General features: G+C 42.4%; 1 protein-coding gene across 2 annotated transcripts in view; it reads left to right on the top strand.

The window, feature by feature from the left end:
- Positions 1-20,721, top strand: part of wdr36 (WD repeat domain 36) — a 163,939-nt gene that overhangs the window by 2,146 nt on the left and 141,072 nt on the right. For both annotated transcript variants that reach the window (XM_085987389.1, XM_085987381.1), the window contains exons 2-3: positions 10,491-10,518; positions 13,301-13,401. In XM_085987389.1, the coding sequence (XP_085843515.1) occupies positions 13,345-13,401 (57 nt within the window). In that variant the 5' untranslated portion in view covers positions 10,491-10,518; positions 13,301-13,344. The remainder of the gene's footprint in view (positions 1-10,490; positions 10,519-13,300; positions 13,402-20,721) is intronic.

Genomic DNA, 20,721 nt, shown 5'->3' with positions numbered 1-20,721 from the left:
TGAAGTGTGAAATGCGCTGGCAGAATGAACGATAACTGCCATGTGGGAGAGAGAGAGAAAAAGGAAAAGGCACAAACCAAAAGTGTGGATAAAAAATGTAATAGGGGCCGAGGTTATGATCTGAAATTGTTGAACTCGATATTGAGTCTGGAAGGCTGCAAAGTGCCTAATCGGAAGATGAGGTGCTGTTCCTCGAGCTTACGCTGAGCTTCCGTGGAACAGTGCAAGAGGCCAAGGACGGTGAGGGCCAAGTGGGAATGGAGCGGTGAACTGAAATGACAGGCGACCGGAAGCTCAGGGTCACCCTTACGGACCATTGCGCATTTATATAGCGCCTTTCAGACACTCATGATATCGCAAAGCGCTTTATAGCTAGTGAAGTACTTTTGAAATGTCACTGTTGTAGGGAATGTGGCAGCCGGTTTGCTCACAGTGAGGACTCTCAAACAGCAATTAAATAAATGACCAGATCACCCTAGCGTCATTTGAGGGACAAATGTTCAAAACACCAGGCAAACTCCTCTGCTATTCAAATAGTGCCGTGGGATCTATTGCATCCACGTGAGAGGTCTGTTAACATCTCATCCGAAAGTTGAAATGGATTGGTTGTTGAAGCACGTTGCGCTAAAGAACATTGCAGATCCAGAGCTTAAGCTATCTAACCATAGCAACTGGACACAGTCGAGCTACAGGAGATCACTGATCAAGCAAATGCAACTGGAAGGGTCTCGTGTATGATCATATATATTAGAATTAAGCTGGCCACCATCAGACTGAGAATCATGAGCTAAGCAGTAATTTCTGATCCTCCTTGAAGAGTAAGTATAAGCTATTAAAGAATTGCAAAAAGATCTGGAGGCATAAGTGGTACACAAAAGGATACTCGCAAGCAACAACATCTGCTTTGCCTTTAGTTTGGATATCCCGTAATTTGCTAACAAACCTGTCCCCTTGGATTGTAGCGAGAACCTGCTGGACTGCGGTCTTAAGAACGGGATTAAAACGGAGTGTACTTAGTGTTTTATGTGAGAATTTGGAAAGTGGAAATTCAGAGAAGAGGGGGAAGGATTTGCTGCTTTTTGCCTACACTACTTGTAGTGCTTTGTGTTACAGGTAGATATTTAATTTTGGTACCTATAACTTAATCTAGATCAAGTAAATAGTCAAGATACTACACTGTAAACTTAAGTTACCTAATTACAAATTTAATTAAATAAAACAAGGTCTTAAAGGGATGGCAGTGCAGGTGGTGTGCCGCAACTGCAGCATGTGGAAGTTTGTGGAGAGCATTGTGATCCCGGACAACCACATTTGCAGTAAGTGACTGCATCTTGAGGAACTTCAGCTCAGAGTTTTTGAGCTGGAGTCTGAGGTGCAGACATTGCGGGGCATCGGGGATGGGGAGAGTTACCTGGACACTTTGATCCAGGAGGCAGTCACACCCCTTGGGTTAGGTAATGGTACAGGTCTGGTTAGTGGCCAGGGACAGGAGGGTGTGACTGCAACTCGGGCAGGTAAGGGGACCCCAGGTACAGTGCTGGAGGAGCCCTTGTCCAATAAGTATGAGGTTCTTGCTGCCTATGTGGCTGAGGGAAAAGCCTGAAGCATAGATGAGCAAGCTGACCATGGTGCAGGAGGCCATTCAAGTGGGGGGATTGAAAGGGAATGTAGTTGTGGCAGGGGACAGTATAGTCAGGGGGATAGATACTGTTCTCTGCAGCTGCGACCAAGCATTCTGAAGGTTGTGTTGCCTGCTCGATGCCAGGGTTAAAGACATCTCGTGGCTGGAGAAGAACTGGGAGGGGGAGGATCCAGTTGTCCACGTAGGAACCAACGACATAGGTAGCACTAGGAATGAGGTTCTGCTGAGGGAGTTTGAGGAGCTAGGATCCAAATTTAAAAAGCAGAACCTTAAAGGTAATAATCTCTGGATTGTTGCCTGAGCCGCGCACAAATTGGCATAGGGACAAACAGATTAGAGGTTTAAATGCGTGGCTCAAAGAGTGGTGTGGGAGGAAGGGGTTTCAGTTCTTGGGGCACTGGCACCAGTAGTGGGGAAAGAGGAAGCTGTTCCATTTGGACCGACTTCACAGTGTCCTGGCGAACTGAATAACTAGTGCAGTAGACAGGGCTTTAAACTAATGAAGGTGAGGTTGGGAGGATTCAGGAAAGAGTAAATTTAAAAGCAGCAAGAGAAATGTCAAGGGTCTAGAGCAGAGTAGAGTTTTGGGTAAAAATAAGCAGAGTGGGTCAGGAAGGGACAGAGAGAGTAACAAAGGTGATAAGGCATCAGTGACTAAGGTGACATCAGGGAAAAATAGAAATGTCAAAGCTAAAGGCACTATATCTGAATGTGCGAAGCATTCACAACAAAATACAGGAAACTTTCGATTAACCGGCCCCTAAATAACCCGAACGCTCTATCCACCGGCAAAATTCAGGAGTCGGCTCAGGTAACTTTTTTTTTTACTTTTATTACTTTTTTTACTCCATTTGTTGCTGTGCAAGGGTGTAGCTGAAGCTGTTGCTAAGCTACAGAGACGCTTGCAACTGTGCCGATTGTTTTGAAGCTGCAGGGTTTGTTGCTTTATACGGAGCTCTGAGCTCCGTATCTTTTACTATAGCGTTCGGTTATCCGGAATTGTTGATGAACCGGCAACGCGTCAGTCCCGTCTGTGCCGGATACCAGAAAGTTTCCTGTAGATGAATTAATAGCGCAGATAGAAATTAATAGGTTTGATCTAATAACCATTACGGAGACGTGGTTGCAATGTGGCCAGGGTTGGGAACTAAATATTCCAGGATACTTAACTTTTATAAGAGAGAGGCAAAATGGAAAAGGAGGAGGGGTAGCCCTGATAAAGAATGGGATAAAGACAGTAGAGAGAAAATGATCTTAGCTCCAAAAATCAAGAAGTAGAATCAGTTTGGGTGGAGCTAAGAAACAGCAAGGGGCAGAAAACATTGGTGGGAGTTGTTTTATAGGCCCCCTAACAGTAGTTGTAATGTAGGGCAGAGTATAAATCAGTAAATTAGAGGCGTCTGTAACGAGGGTAATACAGTAATCATGGGGGACTTTAATCTAGATGTAGATTGGGCAAACCAAATTTGCAGTAATAGTGTGGAGGATGAATTAATGGAATGTATGCAAGATAGTTTTCTAGATCAGTACAGGAAACTCGATTTACCGGCACCTAAATAATCGGAAATCTCTGTTAACCGGCAAAATTCAGGAGTAGGTTCAGGTAAGTTTTACTTCATATTAGTGGCCGTTCCCGGACCTGTGGCCGTGTAACCGGGGTTCCTGCACCTGTTGCTATGCAACAGGGACGCCTGGATCTGTGGCCGGGGTTCCTGCACCTGTTGCCATGCAACAGGGACGCCTGGATCTGTGGCCGGGGTTCCTGCACCTGTTGCCATGCAACAGGGACGCCTGGATCTGTGGCCGTGTACGAGGCTCTCTTACCTTTTACTATACCTCTCTGTAATCCGGACTTTTTGATAAACCGGCGTCCCGTCGGTGCCGGATAAAAAAGAGTTTCCTGTATGTTGAGGAACCAACTAGGGAATGTTGTATCCGTGTGTTAATAGAGACACTGAAGACAGGAGTTGGTTTCATAGGTGTTTACTGAACAAAGTCTGGAGGGGAACTAACTCATACAACACAATATACAGGCTTATATAGCCCGAGTGGCCATTACCGGCATTACAGTACACAGGGGGCTCTTAAAGGCACACACACTACAATTCATCCCCTTTTAGCCAACCAGTACATAATATTTTAAGTAATTTATTAATCCCAGGAACGACCTTAATTGTGAAACATTTTCAGGTGCTGGGGCTTTTATGACTGCTTCAATTTTTTTAGGTGACTTATGCAACCCTTCCTTATTAATTATGTGGCCACAATATGATATTTGATTCTGGAAAAATTCGCACTTGGGGCGATTTGCTCGTAGGCCCCGTTCTCTCAGCCTAGTGAGCACCTGCTCCAAATTGGCAAGGTGCTCGTTGTCGTTTTCCCCTGTTACAAGGATGTCGTCTAGGTAGCATTGAGTCCCTGGAATCCCTCGGAGGACTTGCTCCATAGCTCTTTGCCAGATAGCTGGAGCGGATGCTACTCCGAAAACCAGTCGATTGTACTGGTACAACCTTTGTGTATTTATCGTGAGATACTTTTTAGAGGCCTCTTCAACCTCCATCTGTAGATATGCCTGTGCCAAGTCAATTTTGGTGAAACGTTTCCCTCCGGATAGTGAGGCGAAAATATCTTCTATCCTCGGAAGAGGATACTGTACCGTGTGAAGGACCGGGTTTACAGTCACCTTGCCGTCTCCACAGATGCGAATTTTTCTCTGTTCTTCAGATTTATCATTATTCAACGCTTTCTTCATGACTGGGACGATGGGTGTTGCCCACTCGCTCCAATCTATTTTGGATAATACGCCTGCTTTTTCCAAATTCTCCAGCTCTGCCTCGACTGCTGGACGAATTGCGTATGGCACCGGTCTTGCCTTAAACTTGGGAATTGCCGCATCTTCCACTTTTATTGAGGCGGTGATGCCTTTCAAGGTTCCTAGTTTCTCTTGAAACACTTCTTTGGCGTTGGCCAAGATGTCTTTTAATCGTTCAGGTATGACGTCATCATCGTTTTTTTCCTTACTGGTCACCGTCAGTGCCTGAATGGAGTGCCAGTCTAAACGTATTTTCCTGATCCATTCACGTCCCAACAGCGGTGGACCACCATCTTGTAGAACGTATAAATACAACTTTTGTATTTCCTTGCCATTGTATACAACAGGCACCCTTATTTTTCCATTGGGGTATACTTTCTGCCCCGTATATGTTTTCAAGATAATGGATGTGTCTTTTAAAGGTATATGCGGAAATAGCCGCTCGTAATCCCGTCGATTTATGACGGTCAGAGCTGATCCTGTATCTAGCTCCATTTTAACTGGGGACCCTGCTATTGTGAGGGTAACCCAAATGGTCTGGTAATCTTCTTTGGCAATTACATTATGTAATTTGAGACAGCTTAGCCTCTTGTTTTCGGAGTCGCTATCGCTCTTCTGGTCTTCGGAGCTACTGTCCGTCATCATTTGTACCTTTCTGTACTTTATTGATTTTTTTTTTTCCTGTCCGTGGATTTTTTTTGTCCAGATCGGCGTACCCGTGCAATATGTCCAATCTTTTCGCATTGCCTGCATGCTTTGTCCTTGAACCAGCAGTCCCTCTGGTCATGGGTGAATCTGCCGCAGCGATAACATCTCTCGAAACCTTGTGTCATTTCATGGGTGCCGAAGTCCTGTGTCTTTTGTTGTATCTCTGCAGCTCCTCTTGCGGCTGCTTCGTATGATACAGCCATACTGAAAGCCTTGTCCAGTGTTAAATCTTTTTCCGAAAGCAGCCTTTTCTGTGTTCCTTCACTTAGGAGACCGCAGACGAATTTGTCTCGAAGATAATCTGCTAGTCCTGCCCCGAATTGGCAGTGCTTTGATAGCTTTCTTAATTCGGTGAGGTAATCAGCGTTACTTTCATTCTTGTGTTGATTCCTCTTGAAGAATTTGAATTTGAATCGTTCCGCTATCAGCAGCGGTGTTGGGTTTAAGTGCTCCTGTAGGGTATCAACAATTTCTTTAAAATTCTTGTCCACTGGTTTGTTTGGAGTGATTAAGTTTCGTAACAGCCCATATGTCTTTGCGCCCATTAGATTTAGAAGTACTGACGCTTTTTTTTCATTTTCTATTCCATTTGCGGTGCAATATACCTCCACTCTTTCCACATATGTGGTCCAATCCCCTCTCATTATCAAAAGCATCAATATTGCCAGACTTAGGCATCCTAGAAAAAAAATGGCACTTCCCGCGCTTTTCTTTCTTTTCTGCAGAAAAGACATGGCGCTTCCCTGCCGCTGCTGCCGATGACAACGCTGTTTCCTGCGGGTTTCCCTTTTTTATTTATTTATTTACAGGTGGAGACTCGTTCCCGCCGGACTCTCTCTCTAGGTCTGAACGCCGACCTGCTTGCAGCGCCGGCCGTCTCCCGAGTGCTCCCTCCCCGTCTGTTACTGCTTGCCTCCGCCTTCGCTGCTTGGCCTAGCTGTAGAGCCAGCCGCTGGAGCCCCAGCCCGACGCCCAGGAAGGATTATTGCAGTACCTGCCACCAGCTCGGCTAGCTGGTGAAACCACAGCTTTTTCTTTTTCTTGATTTTCTTCGACTTTGGACGCCAGAGGAATCGATGTCCTTGAGGTGCTGCCGAATTGCAGGTAAGTCCGTTTCAAATTCGTCGCCACTGTTGTATCCGTGTGTTAATAGAGACACTGAAGACAGGAGTTGGTTTCATAGGTGTTTACTGAACAAAGTCTGGAGGGGAACTAACTGATACAACACAATATACAGGCTTATATAACCCGAGTGGCCATTACCGGCATTACAGTACACAGGGGGCTCTTAAAGGCACATACACTACAGGGAACAGGCTATTTTAGATTGAGTATTGTGCAATGGGAAAGGGTTAATTAATAACCTTGTAGTAAAGGAGCCTTTAGGGAAGAGTGACCAAAATATGATAGAATTTTATATTGAGTTTGAAAGTGATTTAGTTAAATCCGAAACTAGGGTCTTAAATGTAAACTAAGCAAACTATGTAGGTATGAGGGGCGAGTTGGCTAAGGTAGATTGGGAAACTACATTAAAAGGTATGATGGTAGACAAGCAATGGCTAGCATTTAAAGAATGAATACATAATTTACAACAAATATACATTCCTTTAAGGCACAAAAACCCCACAGGAGAAGTGGTCCAACCGTGGCTAACGAGAAGTTAAAGATAGTATTAGATCAAAGGAAGAGGCTCATAATGTTGCCAAAAAGAGTAGTAAGCAAGAGGATTGGGAGGATTTTAGAATTCAGCAAATGAGGACCAAGAAATTGATAAAGAAAGGGAAAATAGAATATGTGAGTAAACTAGCGAGAGACATAAAAACAGACTGTAAAAGCTTCAATAGGTATGTAAAAAGGAAAAGTCTAACGTGGGTCCCTTACAGGCTGAGACGGGATAAATTATAATGGGGAATAAAGAAATGACAGAGAAATTAAACAAATACTTTGTGTCTGTCTTCACGGACGAAGATGCAAAAAACTTAGCGGAAATAGTGGAGAACCAAGGGTCTAGTGAGAATGAGGAACTGAAAGAAATTAGTGTTAGTAAAAATGAGTACTGGAGAAACTAATGGGACTGAAAGGAAACAAATCCCCTGGACCTGATGGCCTACATCCTAGGGTTTTGATAGAGGTGGCTATGGAGATAGTGGATGCATTGGTTGTCATTTTCCAAAATTCCATAGATTCTAGAACAGTTCCCGCAGATTGGAAGGTAGCAAATGTAACCCCACTATTTAAGAAAGGAGTGAGAGAAAACGGGGTACTACAGACTAGTTAGCCTGACATCAGTAGTAGGGAAAATGCTAGAATCTATTATTAAGGACATGGTAACAGGGCACTTAGAAAATAATAATAGGATTGGGCAGAGTCAACACTGATTTATGAAAGGGAAATCATGTTTGACGAATCTGTTAGGAGTTTTTTGAGGTTGTAACTAGCAGAATAGATGAGGGGGACCCAGTGGATGTGGTGTATTTGGATTTTCAGAAGGCATTTGATAAGGTGCCACACAAGAGGTTATTAAACAAAATTAGGGCTCATGGAATTGGGGTAATATACTAGCATGGATTGAGGATTGGTTAACGGACAGAAAACAGAGTAGGAACAAAGAGGAGAAATGTGAAGTTATCCACTTTGGTAGGAAAAATAGAAAAGCAGAGTTTTTTAAATGGCGAGAGATTGGGAAATGTTGGTGTTCAGAGGGGTGTCCTTGTACATGAATCATTGAAAGTTAACATGCTGGTACAGCAAGCAATTAGAAAAGCAAATGGTATTGCAAGAAGATTTGAGTATAACAGTTAGGACGGCTTACTGCAATTATATAGGGCCCTGGTGAGACCACACCTGGAGTATTGTGTACTGTTTTAGTCTTTTTACCTAAGGAAGGATATACTTGCCATAGAGGGAGTGCAACGAAGGTTCACTAGACTGATTCCTGGGATGGGAGGATTGTCCTATGAGGAGAGATTAAGTAGACTAGGCCTATATTCTCGAGTTTAGAAGAATGAGAGGTGTTCTCATTGAAACATACAAAATTCTTAGAGGGCTTGACAGGGTAGTTGCACGGAGGATGTTTCTCCTGGCTGGGGAGTCTAGAACCAGGGAGTACCGTCTCAGAATAAGGGGTCGGCCATTTAGGACTGAGCTGAGGAGAAATTTCTTCACTCAGAGGGTGGTGAATCTTTGGAATTCTCTACTCCAGAAGGCTGAGTCGTTGAGTATATTCAAGGCAGAGATCGATAGATTTTTGTATATTAAGAGAATCGAGGGATATGGGGATAGTGCAGGAAAGTAGAGTTGAAGGTAGATGATCAGCCATGATCTCATTGAATGGCGGAGCCAGCTCGAGGGGCCAAATGGCCTACTCCTGCTCCTATTTCTTATGTACTGCTTGAACAAGATCTCGACAGATCTCAAACCGATTATATGAGAATGAACATACAAAGAATGCCTTCTGATATGTGCCTTAATCATACACATTTCATGAATCCCCTTGGAGCTGAGGAGGTGCCAAATGGGAGAACCTTATATTGATAACTGTAGCCCTAGAGGTTGAACAGTAGACAACCTTGACAGTTCAGTGTGCTGCTGAGAGTCTAGATTTGAGTTTGAGTGAGAGTAGTCTTAAGCAATGAGTGTCAACAACAACAACTGTATTTATATAGCGCCTTTAATGTAGTAACACACCCCTAAGGTGCTTCACAGGAGTGTTATCAAACAAAATTTGACACTGAGCCACTTGAGATATTGGGGCAGGTGACCAAAAGCTTGAACAAAGAGGTAGGTTTTAAGGAGCATCTTAAAGGAGGAAGAGGGGTAGATCCAGAGCTTGGGGCCATGGCAGCTGAAGGCACGGCCACCAGTGGCGGAGCGATTAAAATCTGGGATGCTCAAGAGGCCAGAATCAGAAGATTGTGGGTTCAAGTCTCACTTCAGAGACTTGAGCGCAAAAATCTAGGCTGACACTCCAGTGCAGTACTGAGGGAGTGCTGCTCTGTTGGAGGTGCCATCTTTCGGATGAGACTTCAAACCAAGGCCCTGTCTGCCCTCTCAGGCGGACGCAGAAGATCCCACGGCACTGTTTTGAAGAAGAGCAGGCGAGTTATCCTCGGTGTCCTGGCCAATATTTATCCCTGAATTCACATCACTAAAAAACGATTATCTGGTTTATGTTTGTGGGAGTTGAGTGCAAATTGGCTGCCGCGTTTTCTACATTACAACAGTGACTACGCTTCAAAAAGTACTTCATTGGCTGGAAAGTGCTTTGGGATGTCCGGTAGTTGTGAAAGGTGCTATATAAATGCAAGTCTTTTTTCTTTTAGAATTAGAGGAGCGCAGATATGAGGGATGTAGGGCTGGAGGAGATTACAGAGAGGGGGAGGGGCGAGGCCATTGAAAACAAGGATGAGAATTTTAAAATCGAAGCGTTGAACAGCAAATAGAGTATGGAGTTGAGCCTTGAGACGCCGTTGGCTTAAAATTATACTTGGGTTAAATCACTAAATTGCTGTGTTTGATTTTCTTACATTTTTGTGAGCTGTTTAGTATGGGATGGGGGTGGAACAGATGACCGAAACCTGGATACCTGCATGGCTCAGGAGATCCTGAAATCTTGTGTCCCATGATGACCACAAGTTTGAAATGTCTCCTAACTGCTGTCGCTTGAAGTAACTAGGGATAATCTATCGCATATAGGACATTGGAGGATTACTGTAATGCACATACCAGTAGATGGTCACCCTGTGATGGTGAGTTAAAGAAAAATGAGCAGTGCCACTGCGTCGGAGATTTCAGAGTTGGGAATAGACAACTTAAATTATTAGAGTATACTATTAATGTAGAAAAACTGGAGGAGTGCAGAATTTGGTAGGGATTATAGGGCTGGACGATCTTGCAGAGATTGTGTAGGGAAAGGTTGTGAAGGGATTTATAGACAAGGATTTTAAATTTGAATGCATTGAGGGAAGTCGGGAGCTGGTAGAGTTTGATGGGAGTGGATGAACCAGGCATGAGCAGCAGAGTTTTTTAATTATTTGATTTTGAGATGTGGATGATGCCGGCAAGGCTGCATTTATTGCCCATCCAAAGTTGCTCTTAACAGTGGGTGTTGGGCTGCCGCCTTGAACCGCTGCAGATGTTGTGCAAATCTAGCCCCTTGATTTTTGTACAGCATAAGTTAGTTTTCCATTTTGAAATATTTTGGCGAAGTCTCATTAGCGTGGATCATATAACTTACACTTCTATATCACCGTTAACATAGAAAAATGGCCCCAAGTAATCAACAATAGGCTAATCACTAATGTAAATAATATTTCTGTTCATTAACAGGTGAAAAGACTTGGAATAGTTGCAGTTAGTAAGTATACAAATTTCTATTTGTATTCATATTGTTTTTAGAATTTAGACTGGTGTGCTTTTACTTTATAAAAGACAACTCTTCTGATTCATATTGATTGGTGCAATCTACAGTAAATTACAATTCAAGCTCGTTTTTCACCATAATCAAGGATATAAGTGATTTGTTACAAGGTGAGCTGTATTCCTGAAGTTGCCAACATAAAAAAAATCAAGAATATTTAAAATACTTCACAAAAGAAATGCAGATAATTCTAAGAAAGTTGGAAAAACAGATTTTATTAGTCATTCATCTCATTTGTTGTTTGGACCTTGCTGCACGCACACTGCTGTGTTTGCCTACTTAAGTGATTGCACTTCAAAAATAATTAATTGCTTGTGAAGTACTTGGGATTTCAGGAGGCTGTGATGAGACTGTTTATAACTGCAAATATGAATCTCAATATTTGTCTTTTTTCCTACTATACTGAGGAACTGGTGCAAAATGTAGTGGTTCTGCTACTACTATTAGTCAGTAGGGGAACTCCACAGGGATTATTGTCGGGACTGTTGCTCTTCATCTTTATCAGCGATGATCTGAATGAGGACATCAGGGGAATTGTCTGCAAGTTTGTAGCTGATGTGGGTGGGAGGTGTCTGCCAATCAACATAGTCTCCTGGAATTAGTTTGCCTTTGGTAGGTTTCTTCACATTACTGACCTTTTCCATTTGCCCCTCGAGCTTGTTCAGCCTTTTGTGGTTGATTCCATTCTGTATACATCAGCTTAGGTTTGCGCAACCTCCCTGCTCATGATATTAGCTCCTTTTTATGGTTCAGTAGATGAATCACTACATCTTGTAGACCTTCTGTGCCCTTAAATGGAACAGTGAAAATCTTAGGGCTGGTTCTGTAAGGCTCCATTTGCTGGTTAGGAGTGTGGGGAAGAAGAACTAATTGTGTTTAAAGCACCTTTCCTGACCTCTTGACATCCCAAAACGCTTTTCCGCCAATTAAGTATTATTGAAGTGTAGTCACTATATTATAATATAGGGAAACGTGGCCAGCAAAGACCCACAAACAACAATAAGATAAATAAGCAGATAATCTGTTTTGGTGGTGTTGGTTAGAGGATAGATATTATTTAGGACTTTGAGAGAACTCCCCAGCTCATTGAATAGTGCCATGGGATCTTTTACATCCATCTGAGAGGGCAGACGGGGCCTCGGTTTAACATCTCATTCGAAAGATGGTACCTCTAAAAGTGCAGTGCTCTCTCAGTACTAGACTGAACTCTCGAGTCCTGGAGTGAGGCTTGAACACTACCTTCTGACTCCAAGGCGCAAGTGCTACCACTGAGCCACGGCTGATATCTAAAGTGTTAGTCAAGAAATCAGCACAGATTTTGTGAATTAAAGCCTTTAAACATATTCTACATTTTCATGACTACCTACGTGCTTGTTGAGCATTACAGACATTTACGATGCCTTTTCCTAAAGGAGTCTTGCTTCTAGCTCGTATTTCACTTTTATCAAAGTGCCCAGGATGGGAGTCCCTTTGGTGGTACTCCAATATTTGTAGGAAGTAAATCAATTTATGGTGGGACAAGAAAGGCAGGTGTAGTTACTATCTATTGGATGTTATGTACCTGGCCATACTACTCCAGTACCTACATCCAGATAGCTCTTACCTAGGCATTTCAGAGACAAGTTAGCTGTGCTGTCTCCTTATTGAAAGGGAGGATGTCACAAAGTTGCGTCATCTCTTGGCAAACTTATAATTACTGTAGCGACGGCTCTTTATGTGGATGTACAGGCTGCCACTTCGTTAAACTTTTGCGCCAGCAGAACTTTCCAAGTCACCATCACCAAAAGCACATTTGTCACATTCCCTGTGGAAGAGGAGTTAGTTGGACAGGGCACCAAACTTTTACCAGGTGCCAGGGTTCCCAAGAGTGCAGAGCATCGCAGATGGCACCCATTTGGTCATCCAGATTCCAAACACCTACACCATAGTGTATGAAATTAAAGGGCTTCCAATCTATTGATGTCTAGGTTCTGTTAGATGATAGGAACCTCATCGTGCAAGTCAAGGCCTGATACAAAAATAGAAAATGCTGGAAACACTCAGCATCTGTGAAGGGAACAGATGAGATGTTATGGCTATTTCAAATGAACAGCCTTTAAAAAGGAACAACCGAAGGAAGGGAAAGAACTACGCAACTACACACTGGAAAATAAATAGAATGACCTGTGACCAGATCAAGGGATCACCCATTTGTTTAGTTTGGATTTGTTTTATTGTTTTCTGATAAACATTATATTCGATATAATCAGAAATATAAGTTTCAAGAGAAATTATGTTTAGTCCTCTTCAACCAGATTGCCCCAAACTCTGGAACTCCTTCCCTCAATATCTCTACCCAGATACCAGAAACTTCCTTAAGACGTTTTCTTTTTGATCGTGCTTTTAACCACTACAAACACACTTCTATTTTTTTCTTCCTGCTCTGCTCCTTTTTCTATCCACCACCCTGTAAAGCATTCTGAACGGTTTCTTTTTATATAATGAGCACTATATAAATACAAGCTATTGTGGTGTTGATGTTTGTTTTTCTCAATCTGTTTTTATATTTGGGAAATATAACCTGTAGAAATTTAAATGACTGTTACTGAACCATTTCCTCTAAGGAAGTTTGGCTTTGGCCTTGGCATGTGTAACAAAATAAATCTGACCTAATTTATATTAAAAAAAAAAGTCAATTCTGATGAAGTTCTAGTTTTAATGTTGTAATTTATCCTTTAAGGTAATGCACTTCCTGAAGACATCACTTGTCTGGCAGCAGACAGAATGCTTGTGTTTGCAGCTCATGGCAACTCTGTAAAAGCATTTGCCAGAAACAAAGAGGTGAGTTTAAATTTTGTTCAGTAAGTTGAATGCTATCTTTTGAGAAATTTCAAAGCTCTAGAAAATCATTTATGACTCTTGGACTTTAGAGTTAAAATGAACTTGCATTGATCTTTTTTTCCTGATTATTATAAATATGCATAGGGTATTAATCTTGCATAAAATAATTAAAATATCTTAAATGATAAAGGATAAAAATAGATAGAAAGGAAGTGCTAAATAGGTTGCCATACCTCAAAGTTAAAAAATCATCCGGTCCAGATGGGATGCATCCTAGGTTGCTGAGGGAAACTAGGGTGGAGATAGCAGAAGCTTCGACCACAATCTTTCAATCCTCCTTGGATATGGGAGTGGTGCCAGAGGACTGGGGGGTTGCAAATGTTACACCCCTGTTCAAAAGAGGGGAGAGGGATAAACCTGGTAACTACAGGCCAATCAGTCTAACATCAGTAGTGGGAAACCTACTAGAGGCCGTTGCCATGGACAAAATTAATTCTCACCTTGGAGAAGCGTGGGTTAACAAGGGATAGCCAGCACTGATTTAGTTAAAGGCAAATCATGTCTGACTAACCTGTTTGAGTTCTTTGAAATAACAGAGAGGGTTGATGAAAGTTGTTTTATATATGGACTTTCAAAAGGCATTTGATAAAGTAACACATGACAGACTTATTCGGAAAATAAAAGCACATGGTATTAAAGGGACGGTGGTAACTTGGGTACGTAATTGGCTAAGGGATAGGAGGCAGAAAGTAGTGGTGAATGGATATTTTTCTGACTGGAGAGAAGTATGCAGTGTGGCCCCCCTGGGGTCGGTATTAGGACCATTGCTTTTCTTGTTATATGATCTAATTGAATGGCGGAACAGGCTCAAGGTGCTGAATGGCCTACTCCTATTCATATATGTAATTGTGAAAACAATTGTCTACAGTTTCTTTATTAGGTGATGAACATACAAGTAAAGGTTCTATTTCACAATTTATGTCTGTTTTTGTGATGCACAAGATGCATATAATAAAATTTAGCATTTTAAGAAGCAGCTATGCTTAAGGACTGAATGTCATTGAAGAATTCCATATTAACAAAACAAAATAAATACTGTTTTGGGTGCACATGTTCATTGAAAAATGCTTTTGAGACTGTACAGTGACACCTGTAACTTGGTAAGTGCACATCATTTAAAAATTAGTTGATACACTTCCTAGCTGTGCATAATCCATGGACTGGATTCTGTTAAAATATATTATTTTGATGTTACATCATTCAAATGTACTTGATTATTGTTGTTGACCACAGTTTATCTATTGAGTACTAACACTTGAAATTCATTTTTGATTCGTCGAATTATTTTTAAATAGAGTAGTACCTGTTAACTGTGAAATAGTTGAGCATCAAAGTTATAATAGAAAGTACATCACAAAATGAACATTCAAATGGAGATTAAACTAATCTTGTGTATTTATTTACTATGGTATTTAAATATAAATTGTTGGAGAACCGTGCAGGTTTCTTTCCCTGCTCTGTTGCATTCCTTTTTTCAGCCACGCTTCTATTGGGGTCTCCACACAATAGGAGGGAGGTTGTTGCCAGCCCATTTGCATGCGCCTGTTGGTGGATGACTCAAGAGCAGTTAGAATCATAGAAATTTACCATATATTTTCACAGACAGATTTTCACAGAATCTGCAGTGCAGATAGAGGCCATTTCGGCCCATCGAGCCTGCACCGACACATATCCCACCCTATCCCCGTAACCCCACGTATTTAATCCCCTAACACTAAGGGTCAATTTATCATGGCCAAATCAACCTAACCTGCACATCTTTGGACTGTGGGAGGAAACCGGAGCACCCGGAGGAAACCCACGCAGACACAGGGAGAATGTGCAAACTCCACACAGACAGTCGCCCGAGGCCAGATTTGAACCCGGGTCCCTGGCGCTGTGAGGCAACAGTGCTAACCACTATGCCACCGTGCCCCCCGTATATAGGAGGCGGCCGTTTGGCCCATCGTGTCTTTGCTGGCTGAAGAAGAGATATCCGGCCTGGGAGTAAGTCCCCCATCCTCTTGTGAGTAGGGAAAATATGTGACCCAGTTAGACCTGAACGCAGAGAAAAATGCGGTGGGGAAATAGGAAAAAAATGCAACTTGGTTGTTGATGTAATTTTAACTTAAAAGTTCTTGAATCTGCTTGTCATTCCACAACTAATGTAACTGACACTTGTTGATGTAAGTATAAAAACAGAAACATATGTAATCTTTTCAAACAGAAGATCAAAAGAAGTAAAATATTTCTTAAGTGAAAGCCCAAATGAAACAACAATCCTCAATATAGTAATGTACAGTTGAGCTGCTAATTTTTAATCCTTGTACACATTAAGGTAGCTCACCACACAGCGGCCTCCCCTAACTCAAGAATTCAGTATGTGGTGAAAAGGCAAAGGAGGTAGGTTTCAGATCTATCAAAAGGCTAGCCTTGTTGGGCCTAATTGTTGCTGTTTCTTTTTATATCCAATTATTAAGGTGAGTAGTACAGGAACCCATATTACATAGACTATACAGCACAGAAACAGGCTATTCAGCCCAACCAGTCCATGCCGATGTTCATGTTCCACTCGAGCCTCCTCCCATTCTTTCTCATCTAACTCTCAGCATAACCCTCTATTCCCTTCTCCGTCATATGCTTATCTAGCATTCCCTTAAATGCATCTATACTATTTGCCTCAGCCACTCCCTATGGTAGCAAGTTTCACATTAGTTTCTTCTGAATTCCCTATTTGATTTCTTGGTGACTATCTTATATTGATGGCCTCTAGTTTTGCTCTTTCCCACAAGTGGAAACACTCTCTCTGTGTCTACTCTAACAAAACTTTTCATAGTTTTAAAGACCTTGATGAGGCCATCCCTCAGCCTTCTCTTTCAAGAGAAAAGAGACCCATCATCCTTTCCTGATAGGTATAACCTCGCATTTCTGGTATCATCCTTTTTATAATATGGCAACCAGAACTATACACAGTACTCCAAGTGTGGTCTAACCAAGGTTCGATAAAAGTTTAGCATAACTTCTCTACTTTTCAATTCTATCCCTCTAGAAATAAACTCTAGTGCTTGGTTTGTTTTTTTATGGCCTCATTGATCTGCGGCGCAATTTTCAGTGATTTGTGTATTTGTACTTCTAGATCCCTTTGCTCCTCTAACCCATTTAGATTCTTAATTTCCAAGTAATATGCCTCCTTACATTTTGGTAAGAAAAATAATACCGCACACTTATCCATGTTGAAATTCATTTGGCAATTAATTATATGCCCATTCTGCAAGTTTATTAATATCATCTTGTAATTTGTTGCAGTCCTGCTCAGTGTTGACTATCCCTCCCAATTTGGTGCCTGCAAATTTAGAAATTGTGTTTTTGATTCCAAAGTCTAAATCATTACTATAAGTTGTGAACAACAGTGGTCCCAGCACTGATCCTTTTGGGACACTTCTGCCACTGAATAGCTATCCTTCACCTCTACTCTCTGCTTTCGGTCTTGCAGCCAGCTAGCTATTCAGTCTGCTACTTGTCCCCTGACTCCACATGCTCTGACCTTATTCATTAGTCTATTATGTGATACCTTATCAAAGGCCTTTTGGAAATCTAGATGTATTACATCTACTATATTAATCTTGTCTACTCTCTGTTATCAAGAATTCAATCAGGTTGGTCAAGCAAGGCTTTCCCTTTTGAAATCCATGTTGACTATTCATTATTATATTTTTGGTTTCTAGATGTTTTTCTATTTTCTCCTTTTTATAGGGATTCCATTATTTTTCCTACTACCAATGTTAAACTGACTAGTCTATGGTTCCCTGGACATGTTCTATCCCCCTTTTTAAATAATAATAAATACAGATATAACGTTAGCTATCCACCAGTCCTCTGGCACTGTACCTTTTTCTAATGAATTGTTAACTATATGTAATAGTGCCTCTGCTATCTCTTCCCTAGATTCTTTTAAAATGCGCGGATGCAATCTGTTCGGACCAGGTGTTTTATCCTATTTTGAGTTTGATTAGTTTATTTACTATTTCTCCTTTTTTAAATTTTAAACACTGTTACATCATTTCTAATCTCATCTTCTGATGTCCCATCTCCCAGGTAAATACCGAAGCAAAATAATGATTTACTATTTCTACCATTTCGCTATCGCTGCCAGTGATTTTATCCTGAGCGCCCCGTAGTGGCCCAATTCCTCTGTCGACTCCTTTTTAAAAAAATTTATGTGCCAGTAGAATATTTTACTATTTTGTCTTGTTCCTTTCTAATTCAACTTCATAGTTCCTCTTTGCCTTCCTAAATTGTTTTTTTGACTTCTCTCCTAGTATCTTCATATTCACCCTTGTCATGCTCTCCATGTACTTAGTGTATGTCTCTTTCATTACACTCAATTTTTCCCATGTGTCTTTATTCATTATTCTTTCTCCTGCTGCGAGCTAATCTCGCCAACCTCCTCCCTGCTCTGCCCCTCTGGACTCAGCCAGTAAATTAGGTATCATCCCCCCCCCCGCATTCCCCTTCACAATGTGCGTTCACTTGTAAATAAAGGCCTTGCCATCCATGACCTTATTGTGGACGATCAAATTGACATCATGGCATTGACGGAGAAATGGTTGAAGTGGTGATGACATCTTTCCCCCTTAATGAAGCTTCCCCACCCAGCTATACTAGCCACCATATTCCTTGCCCAAACCGTCGCGGTGGTGGTGTAGTCCTTGTATCTAAATCACACCGTAGTCTGTCTCCCTACTCCTCTGGCAACGTCTCCTTCGTGCATCTCGCCTTGTTCCACCCTCGCGTCTCTCTTTTAAAATCCTTATTCTGTACAACCCACCCAAATACCACACCAATTTTCTCAATGAGATATCTTCTCTGCTTTCCCACTTCTGCATCCTCATCCTTGGTGATTTCAACCTCCGCCTCAACTCTTCTTGCTCCCTCTCCTTTGAGTTCACTGCCCTCCTTTCTTCCCTTGATCTCGCCCTTCATGTCAACTTCCCCACCTATAGACACGGCCACCCCCTCAATCTTATCTTATCTTGCGTGGCCTTGCTATCTTCTCTGTAACCATCACTGATAAGGCAATCTCTGACCATTTCCTTGCATCACTCTCTACCCGTCTTCCCCTTCCCCTTCCCCTTCCCCTTCCCCTTCCCCTTCCCCTTCCCCTTCCCCTTCCCCTTCCCCTTCCCCTTCCCAAACTCACTTCTTTTCCTATCCGCCCCGGGAAAAAGCTCTCCCAAGTCCTTTACCACTGCACGTTCTTATTCCCAGCTACCTAGCCTTTGGCCTACGATTCTTCGTGACATCTCTGCAGCTACTGCCTTACTAAACCACACCCTCTCCACCACCTTTGATGCCCTTGTCCCCACTAAAATATTACACACTCTCACCCTAGCCATTCACCCTGGCATACCCCTCATCTCCACTCCCTTAAGTCCAAGGAACACTGACTTAAATGTCTTTGGTGGACAAGTAATCATCCATCACCAGATTTGGCTAGATCATATAAAGCACTACCAGGTCCTGGTCTCCATCACTAAAACCGTCCATTATTTTAAGACCTACCAGGATGGCAAAAATAGTCTGACGAAAGGTCTTCGACCTGAAATGTTAACTCTGTTTCTCTCTCCACGGATGCTGCCTGGCCTGCTGAGTTTTTCCAGCATTTTCTGTTGGCAAAAATAACACAAGTCTTCTCTTCACCACTAACTGTCATCTCAAACCACCCTCCTGTGCCTCCTCCTCCTCCCTCACCTCCAAAAAAAATAAATGTGAAGAACTCATGGACTACTTTGTTAAAAAGATAGACAACATCCATTCAACTGCTTCTGCTTTCAATTCCCTCCCTTTTCCTTGCCCATTTTCCTCCTGCCTAACCCTTAGATTTGCATACTTCTCTAATTTCCCTCCTATCTTCCCTCTTGCCCTTTCAAAGCTCATCTTGTGAGTGAGACTGACCTCCTGCTCTCTTGACCAGGTTCCTACTAAATTGCTGACCACCCAACCCCCCTTCCTGACTCCCATGTTAGTGGATATTGTTACGGTGTTCTCTCCTTGGATATTGTCCTCCTTTCCTTCAAATCTGCCATCATCATCCCTCCCCTCAAAATAAATAAATAACTCTTGACCCCCTCCGTCCTTGCAAACTATCACTGTATCTCCAACCTCCCTTTCCTCAAGTTCTTGAACGTATTGTCGCCTTCCAATTCCGTGTCTATCTTTCTTAGAACTCCTTGTTTGAATCCCTCCAATTAGGCTTCTGCCCCTGCCACAGTACCAAAACTGCTCTTACCAAGGTCACAAATGACATCCTAATTGACTGCGACAAAGGTAATCTGCCCCTTCTCATCCTTCTGGAACTGTCTGCAGCCTTTGACACTGCTGACCACAAAATTCTGCTCCATCACCTCTTCACTGTCGTCCAGCTGGATGGGACTGCACTCGCCTGGTTTCATTCCTATCTTTCCAGCCTTAACCATAGAATCACCTGCAATGGCTTCTCTTCGAGACCCACGCAGTCACCTTTCAGAAAGGAAATAGAGAGAGTACAGCGCCAACATGTTCCCATAGAGGTCAAGGGTGGGACCAACAAGTCCAGGGAACCCTGGATGTCAAGGGATATACAAGAATGGATTAGGAAAAAAGGGAGGCTTTTGGCAACTACAAAGGACTAAAAACAGTGGAAGCCCTAGAGGAGTATAGAAAGTGCAGGGGGGTACTTAAAAAAAGAAAGAAATTAGGAGAGTGAAGAGGGGGCATGAAAAAACACTGGCGGGCAAAATAAAGGAAAATCCCAAGGTGTTTTATAAGTATATTAAGGGCAAGAGGATAACCAGGGAAAAGAGTAGGGCCCATTAGGGACCAAAGTGGCAATCTGTAGAGCTGGAAGATGTAGGTGAGGTTTTAAATGAATATTTTGCATCTGTGTTCACTGGAGAAGGACAATATAGGCATAGAAATCAGGCAGGGGGATTGTGATGTACTTGAACAAATTAGCATTGAGAGGGAGGAGGTACTAGTGGTTTTTGCGGGCTTAAAAGTGGATAAATCCCCAGGCCCAGACGAGATGTATCCCAGGCTGCTGTGTGAGGCAAGGGAGGAGATGGCAGGGGCTCTGGCACAAATTTTCAGAACCTTTCTGGACACAGGGGAGGTGCCAGAAGACTGGAGGACAGCTAACGTAGTACCATTATTCAAGAAGGGTAGTAGGGAATTACAGGCCAGTGAGCCTAACATCAGTGGTAGGGAAATTATTGGAAAAAGTTCTGAGGGACAGAATTAGTC

Source organism: Somniosus microcephalus, chromosome 1, assembly GCF_052327205.1.
Source record: "Somniosus microcephalus isolate GS21.2 chromosome 1, FLI_Smic_1.0, whole genome shotgun sequence".
In the NCBI taxonomy this organism is placed as follows: domain Eukaryota; kingdom Metazoa; phylum Chordata; class Chondrichthyes; order Squaliformes; family Somniosidae; genus Somniosus; species Somniosus microcephalus.
This window is presented reverse-complemented; position numbering and strand designations above follow the sequence as displayed.